This window comes from Octodon degus, unplaced genomic scaffold (genome assembly GCF_000260255.1).
Source record: "Octodon degus isolate 3935 unplaced genomic scaffold, OctDeg1.0 scaffold00027, whole genome shotgun sequence".
Taxonomy (NCBI): Eukaryota; Metazoa; Chordata; class Mammalia; order Rodentia; family Octodontidae; genus Octodon; species Octodon degus.
In genome coordinates this window covers 11505009-11514123 of record NW_004524603.1, presented here as the reverse complement: position 1 = coordinate 11514123, position 9115 = coordinate 11505009, and the positions used below count along the sequence as shown (strand labels likewise).

The 9115-nt window shown below is 35.6% G+C and overlaps 1 protein-coding gene across 1 annotated transcript; it reads left to right on the top strand.

The window, feature by feature from the left end:
• Window positions 1-4563: 4563 nt before the first annotated feature.
• Window positions 4564-5508, top strand: LOC101565725 (olfactory receptor 2A2-like). Its single transcript, XM_004629096.1, has one exon. It carries the CDS (start codon window positions 4564-4566, stop codon window positions 5506-5508), a length of 945 nt encoding a protein of 314 aa, XP_004629153.1.
• The last annotated feature ends 3607 nt before the right edge of the window (window positions 5509-9115 follow it).

Sequence of the window (9115 nt, the reverse complement as noted above, 5' to 3'; positions counted from 1 at the left end):
TGGCTCAGCATGCCGAGGGGGCAGTGCTGGCGTGGCTTGTGGTGCCAGGGATCAAACCTTTGTCCCTGCATTTGCCTAAGCAGGCATTTACTCTGCTGAGCTATCTCACCGGCCCAAGATCTATCATTTTAAGAAAATTAATTATCTATAAATATAGTGGAGCTGGGGAGATAACTCAGAGGTCTAAGTACCTGCCTGGCAAGTGCAAGTACACAAGTTCAATCCTCGGTACTGCATGCCATGCCAATCCCAAGCCCTGGGTGCACTGTGCCTACTCTGAAACCAGGAGTGGTGGTGCACACATGTAATGTCGCTCTGGGAAGGCTGAGGCAGGAGGATCACTAGGAGTCCCAGCTGTGTAGTGAGACCCTGTACCAAATAAATAAATACATGAAAGATTAAATAAATAATTAAATATATTGTCTGTTCTTAGAAACTTTGCTGAAAGCCATGTGTGATAAAATGAATTGTATGTCTTCAGTATTTTAAGTACCATGATAGTAATTGTTTTAAAATATTGTTTAGCTTGTAATTCCCATACAGGTAGACACATACCCTCCTGTTTAATACACAGAAAGACTCAAATCATGACTGATATCATCCATCCATGGAACAGAAGTTCCTCTCAAGTCAGAAATTGGAATTAAGAAGAAAACATTAGATTAGCTCCATCAGAAGTCTGTACTTCTTACTTTGAATAATGTTAGTAGGCAAACACTCAGGACATGAATCTAAGAGTACTATTGGAATGTCTGGCTCACCAGATCCATGTGGAGTGCAGGAAATAAAAAAAAAGAGAGATTGTTGGTAAAATTGCATCAGTTCCTTTGACTGAGAGGATAGGTTGTTCAGGATTCCAGGTGAATTGGAGAAGTTCATCCTGGTAACCTGGTAACTGGACACTTTCAAGCCCGGTGTACTTGGGCTTTGTGGAATATTAATTTCTACTTAATCTCTCTTCCTTCATATTTGATATCATGTGGTGGTAAAAAAAAAAAAAAAAAGGCAAAGGAAGTTGATTTTAGTGACAGAAGGGGTCAGTGCCCATCAGCGGCCAGCATGAAAGGAACAGTTTTGGATGTGGGGTAACAGCAAAGGTAAAGTGAATTTGGGGTCAGACTCAGGACAGCTAGGCTGAGCCCCTTTCCCAAGGATAGATCCTTAACATATCTGCATTTTGGGCTGGCCGAATAACTCGGTGGATTGAAGTGCCTGCTTAGGCAGAGTGCAGCTGCCCGGCGTGCTGTGCGGGCCCTGGCCCCCGGCGCGCACTGAGACGGTGATCGAGACTGGGGGTGGTGGCGCGCATCTGTAATCCCAGCGTTTGGGAGGCTGAAAACAGGAGAATCACTAGGAGTCCAATCTAGGTAGTAAGACCCTATAGACCCTACTCTAACTACATAAAAAGAAAAACCTGCATTTTTTGGCTTGTTTTATTCTAGACTGGATTAGATAAAGATATAAAGATGGCTGCCTGTACACAGATACATAGATGAGCTGGCCCAATTGAGCATTCCCAAGCCTCAGAATTTAGCATAAGATTTCACAAATAAGTAACTAATAACTTTACGTGTATGTAACACCTTAATTATTTGCAGTATTAAATTGTACACAATCTAACAATGCGATAATATAAAAAATAAATTTTTGTATTTAAGAGATTGTAATGTTTCAATGTTTGTAACAAATAAGTATTTTAACATGTAAAACAGTTCTTGATGTATTTCTAAATAAGAGATATAGTGAAATTGGTAAAATTTTAAATTTTTATAAATATATGAAAAACAATGTATAGGAAGAAAATATAACTTAACAGTGATCGCCTTTAGCAGTATGCTTCCAGGTATTATTTCTCTAGCTTTTCAACTAGAGTTTCATAATGGTTTTCTATAAAACTTTAAAATATTGTGTGAAAAATCTGAAACGAGTCAGGTACCGTCTTGTTCACTGAATGGGGTACATTTAGGATATTAATCTAAAATGTTCAAGAGTCTATAATTTTTAATAAGATTAAAAATTAGATAATAACATGAAACCAAAAACTAATAAGGTGCCGCATTTTCACTATTAAGAAAATAGTAAATACCATCAAGTACATGCTCTTCAGGGCTGATGTTATCTTAGTAACAGACTTCACTCTCTAAAGGAAATAAGACAAACCATATACCATCTTTTTTCATCTTTTTGAGACAGGGTCTCACTGTGCAGCTGAGGCTGTCACTGAACTCACTTTGTAGCCCAGACTGGTCTTGAACTTGCAGCAATCCTCCTGCCTTGGCCTCTCCAGTGCTGGGGTTGTAAGCGTGCACCGCCATGCTTGGCCAGTTACATAGTATGTTTTTAAAGTACTCTTGAGAATGCATTATTCTCTACAACTATTTGTGTACTACTCCAAATTATATGTGTATCTTTTTAAATGAGAATAGCAGAAATGCATACCTTCATAATATAAATCACAATAAAAATGTTATAAAATTTAACTTACCATAATAAAAACAAATTGTCAAAAGATCAATAAACTGCAGATGTTAGTGTATAAGTACTATTCTTTATTAAAAATAACTAGATCTTCATGAAAAAAAAATTCTCTTTTGTGGCTGGACTGTGGACTGTTGCAGGTTAACCTGAAACTTCTAATTGTCCCGGAAGTGAAAAAGTGCCCAAAGCAGTAGAGAAAAGGTAAAGGGACAGAGGAACTAAGAGATCTTGAGGGATCTGAAAGTAGAGAACTGAAGCACACAAAAAAAGAAAAAGATAGATTAAAAATCTATGAGCCCAAAAACAACCAATACATACCCAGTCACACAAATTCTTACCTAAAAATCAATTAACAATCATAGAATCAGTGATAAAGATAAGACTATACATTTTCAATCAGTGTTACTAATAACTGAATCAGGTAAAATAATCAACAGATCCATTTACCTATAAAAGCTTTGAGGGGGTTGAGGAGATGGCTCAATAGAATAAGCGCTTCCCTGGCAAGTGCAAGGGTCTGAGTTCAATCCCCGGTTCCACCAAAAAATAATAATAATAATAATAATAATAATAATAATAATAAATAAAAGCCTTGATTTTATCTTTTTTTTGTAGCTAAGTAATACTCTATTGTATAAAAATATATCTTCTGTTTCCATGTCTCAGTTGATGTGAATTTGGGTTTTTTCCAAGATTTAACTATCACAAACTATGCTGCTATAAATATGGTGAAATAAATCAAACCTGCATGTATAAATATCATGTTATCTCGCTAGTATAAGAACCTAAAAGAGTACATAAAGAGTACATGAAAGGTAAAATATATACGCGAAAAAAATATGTTCAGAGGGAAGGAAAACTGAAATGAGGAAAAGGACAAAAGAAAGAAGAAAGAAACAAAGAAAGAAATGTTAATGTATGCATAGAAGATAGCTTGAATAATTGTACTGCTGATTTCTGCTGGTCTATTGAAAAGAGTAGCTAATGCTTAATTTGCTTCTCCTTTTTAATTTCTTATAACATTTCTTAAACCAATTTTGCATGTTTATATCTGATAATCTAACAAACTAATTTGAAGACATTATGCAATATAACAACCATTGTTGCATTCCTGTTGTCTTACTTAGCAAAATTCTGTATTGTTTCTAATGATATTTTTACTATTTTCATTCTCTTTAAAAATTAAAAAGATAAAAATAATAAAAATAATTAATAGATGTTAGGAGTAGAGAATAAAAGAAACTAGTGACTAGCTCTTTTATGAGGAACAAAACATTTATATAATAATTCTAACAGATTCTCCATAAATTAATAATAATTTTCAAGCAACCTTGGAAGCAGCATTTCCACCAGATGATCCAAGATAGCTTGTCCAATAACGGACAGATTACCAGGATCCACCCACTCATAATACAATGAAGACAATTTTTTTTTCTGCAGAAAGTAAATAATTTCAATCAAAATAAGAGGTGTTTTTTGTTTGTTTGTTTTTACCAAATTCTACTTTTAAAACATCAATGCCTGAAAATGCACAAAGAGGCTGAGTAAACAATCTAGGTACAATGAGACTGAAGAGAAATAATACTATAATACCTAGTCTTAGATTAGGCCTGGATAAATAATGGTGGAGGAAAAATAACACTAGATATGAGAGAAAAGAAGCATGTCAATAGGAAGTTTCCTGGCTTTTTATAATTATATTGTGGCTGAATTAGGGAATATCCTTTTTCTTGGTGAAAACAATGAGAAATTTAGGGCTAAACAGGCATCATCTCCACACTTGAATTTCAAATAGCTAAAAACATTACGAACATGGAGAGAAATGGTGTAAGAAAAAAATGAAATACCAACATTTGCTGGATCTGGATGAAGGCACAGGGGAGTCTGCCTAATTTTTGACATTCTCTACATGTTTAAATATATTTCATAGTAAATTCTTCAAAAACAGACGGGGGGATACAAAATAAGATTAACCACACAACATTTCTCTGAGCTTATTTTGAGATAAATAAATTTAATTTTTATTAATTCTGCAGCTCTAACATTTTTGTCATGCTTCACTGTTTGACAGAGCATCATTAGCACATGGGTGGCAACCAGTCCTGGGTCAACGAATTCTTCTTGGTGGGCTTTCGGCTCAGTGCAGAGATGGAAGTGTTTCTCTTCTGGATCTTCTTCCTGTTATATATCTTCAGCCTCCTGGCCAATGGTATAATCTTGGGGCTCATCTGCTTAGACCCTAGATTGCATACTCCCATGTACTTCTTCCTCTCCCACCTGGCTGTCCTTGACATATCGTATGCATCCAACAATGTCCCTAAGATGCTGATAAACCTCATAAGCCACAAGAAAACCATTTCTTTTGGCCCATGCATAACACAGACATTCCTGTACTTGGGCTTTGCTGCTACGGAGTGTCTCATTTTGGGGGCAATGTCTTATGACCGGTATGTGGCCATCTGCCACCCCCTCCATTACACTGTCATCATGAGCTGGAGAGTGTGCATGGCCCTTGCTGTCACTTCCTGGTCATCAGGATTCCTCCTCTCTGTAGTACATGCAGTTCTTCTGCTGAGGCTGCCCTTCTGTGGGCCCCAGGAAGTGAACCACCTCTTCTGTGAAATCCTGTCTGTCCTCAAACTGGCCTGTGCTGACACTGGGCTCAACCAACTGGTCCTCCTGGGTGCCTGTGTTTTTGTGTTAGTTGGGCCTATCTCCTTAATTCTTATCTCCTACATGAAAATCCTCTGGGCCATCCTGAAGATCCAATCAGAGGGGGGCCGAGTAAAAGCCTTCTCCACCTGCTCCTCCCATCTTGGTGTGGTCGGGCTCTTCTTTGGTATAGCCATGCTGGTTTACATGGTTCCAGACTCCAGTCAGCGGGAAGAGCAGGAGAAGATGCTGTCACTGTTTCACAGTCTCTTTAATCCAGTGCTAAGTCCCGTCATCTATAGCCTGCGGAATACTCAGGTGCAGGGTGCCTTCCACAGGGCTTTGCACAAGAGAAATGCAGGAGGGACGGCTGGGTAGACTGTTGGCTCAGTGAAGCTTAGTACATGGACAATAGAAGAAGCAAAAACACAGAAAACTTGCCCAGTTGGAAGTTTGCTGTATAAATGGTAACTGTTCAAATAGAATTTGAACCTTTTTCCTCAATTTTACATTATTTCTATGTGAATTTCACTTATATTCATTCTAATCTACATTACTTCTTTTCTTCTGCTTTGTTTGGTCTAGGTGGACTTACAAAGTCTGAAAATAGATCAAAATAGCCATGAAAATAGTGTAATTTATACTACTTTATAATTTGCATTTAAAAGATTTATAATTATGAATTACGTTACATTTACACTCTAGTAAAATGTAACTTATACTTTACTATTATGAGTTACCCCTGCCTGTTGAAAACTGTTAGTGGAGTATAAATCTAGTTTTTGGATTAAGTTCCAATGTTGAAAATCACTCTTACTAGAGAGAGAAAGTGGGACGCTCTTTTTCTCCTGTTACTTGTATCAGCTTCTTAGTATTGCACTTTAGGTCATGCATTTTCAAATAAATTAAACCTAAAGCAAGCAGAAGAAATGAAATAATATATGTTAGAATAGATATAAGTGAAATTGGAAATAGAAAAACAACAGAATCCATGAAAATAAAAGTTATTTTTAAAGATCCACAAAATTGACAAAGCTTGGTTGACCTAGCTGGCACCTAAAAAGAAAAAGGACTCCAACCACTAAAATCAGAGACATAAAGGAACATTATGATAATCTTTATGAAAGAGATCTTCAGAGAATAATGTAATCTACTGTCCATCAAAAATGAGAAACAGAGAGAAAAGGACAAATTCTTAGAGAAACCATCTACCAATCTACTAAAAAAAATTATACTGAGTAAGTTAGTAATTTAAAATCACACCAAGTAAAGTCATGGGTCATATTGCTACAGTAGTTACATACGTTAAATTTTAAAAAGAAATACTATTACATCTGAATAAAAATCTTTCAGAACACAGGAAACAAACGTAAGTATTTTGAAACCCATTCTTCAAGGTCAACAGCACTGATATAGAAAACATTATAGGAAATGAAAAATATAGACCAACATTCTTATGTATATAGATGTAACAATCCTCAGTACTAGAAATCAAATCAATTCAGCAAATATGAAAAATGAAATAACTAAATGAAAATTATTCTAGTGATACAGAACTGTTTTAACAGTCGAATGGGGCTGGGGAGATGGCTCAGTAGAATAAGGTCTTCCCTGGCAAGTGTAAGGTCCTGAGTTCAATCCCTGGTTCAGGCCCCCCCCCAAAAAAAGTCAAAAGATCTGCAGTACATAATGTTAATTAAATAAAGGAAAGAAATTACTACTGCTCATCTCACATAACTAAAGCATTTGATAACTCCAATACCTTTTCATATCTCTCAACAAAATAGAAGCATCTTTGTCCACCTGATAAAGGACACATGGCAAAATCACACAAAAAATTACAATTAATTGTTCCACGCTGGATGCTTCTTCATAAGACGAAAGGAAAAAGATCAAAGATGTTCCCACTTGCTGCTTCTTTTGAGCCCTAGAAGCTAAAGTAAGGGCAATGAAGCAAGAGAAAGAAGTAAATAGCATCCAGGATAAAAAGAAAGGAGTAAAACTAACTTGTCAAGTGACATGATCCTGTACAAAGCAATTTAGTGAATCAGCTGAAAATCATTTAGACCTAATTAATTTAGGCAATTGCAGGAAAAAATTCTACCCAGTAAAATCAATTATATTTCTCTCAAGGCACAGTGGTATCCCTTACAGTGTTATCTATGAAAATATGATATTAGAGATTACCTAATTCCCTATAATAGCTCATTGATTAACTAAATCATGAAGTATTTAAGAAATAACCACAAGACTATCAAGAAAGACTTAATAATATATATTTATAACATATCGCTCATTAAAAACCCAATTAGTAAGCTCCTGTAGAAAATGTTCCATTTAAAAAATATATATATATCCAAAGCTTGGTGATACATTAAAATATTAATAGTTATTTCATTTGCAGTATGGGTAATTTTGGTTATTTGCATCCACTTTATTGTATCAATTTCCAAGATGTAATGAAAATAGTGACCACAAGTCATCTAGAGTATTAGGTCTCCAATTTCAATTCACTTAAGAATCGTCTTCAAGTTAGCAAATTAAAAGGGAACGCCGTTTTACGGGCATATCCTTTTAGTTATGAGCACATTGGCTGTCTTTTGTGCTAACATCTCAAGTCTCACTATGTCTAAAGTCTCCTCAGGGACAGAAAGGACTCGTTTCTTGGCAGGCTAGAACAGTTGACAGTGGTGCTGTTCTTATTTCCCTACAGAAGCAGGGCACTGACATCAGTCGGCTGGTACAAGTGAGACCTAGTTTCTCATGCACTGTGTAAAGCCCTCTTGACAATTAGGAAGGTGTTCCGTGGAAATGATGAATTCATAAAACCTTTCCTTCCAAACAACAGCTTGAAGAGCCAAGATCCTACCTTGGGGGTTCTCAGATGAGCAGAAAGATATCTGGGACTCTCGGTAGACTTGGGCACCTTGCAGAAATGTTTTCCTATTCTGTGTGAAGATTTATTGGAGTCCTTAATACAACAACCATCTCTAGCCACTCAGATTTCCTAGTTGTCTTTATGAGTTCCGGTCAAATACAATTTAATGTCATCTTCTTTGTCCTCTTTACTGTCACACTTTACTGTCAGGCAGAAGCACAGGTGTACTCTCTCGATGCATCATTCTGCTCATTAATACTTTCAGATGATAGCATAATCTGATTAAAACTATTAATGGTTATCATGATAGGAATATTACTCTAATCAGTACGTCAATGGGCATTGTCAGCTAATAGCTATTTTTTTAAAGGTAAACTTACATGTGTAAATAAGTTCCTGGTAAAAAGGTTAATATTAAGAAAGTATTTTATTTTTAAAAATTGTGCATAAAGTGTCACATATTGAACCACGTTAAATAAACAAGTGAAAATAAATAAACAAGTGTACAAGCGCTCATTTATTTATTGCATACAGTTTTGTGATGCTACACATAGTCTGAGCAGTGAGAGTAGCTTAGAGTTTTATTTATGGATAGGTCCACTCTAAGAACTTTAGGTAAATAGTATCAGGAAATCCTACAAATTGTACTATTTTCACCAAGCTGAGCAAGCCACTTACCTTATGAATGCTGGCAAGAATAGACCAAGGTATGTCCATAACACAATAGAACTTTGTGCGATATCCTATCCTCAAACTGTCAGAAGTGCTGGTCATTTACTTGCCATTCCAGTATTTATCTTATGTCTTACTCTTAGTACTTCTTTGCTATCATGAAAACTTTTTCTGAGTTCATTTGTTTTGAAACATTTAATTTTCTGAATATTGTTTAATCTTAATTTTTGTTCTAAGATTTATACTGTATCTTTGACTTACAATTTATTTAAAAGACATGGTACGATATCTTCTCCTAGTATTAGAAACTTTAAAAAGCTTATTTTCATTTTCTGTTGACTTAAAAAAAAACACAGAGGTTTGTACCTATGTTGTTTATTTATTATTTCTTGCCTATATCTTGTAATATGAGAAACTACTTTGGCAGTAACAATA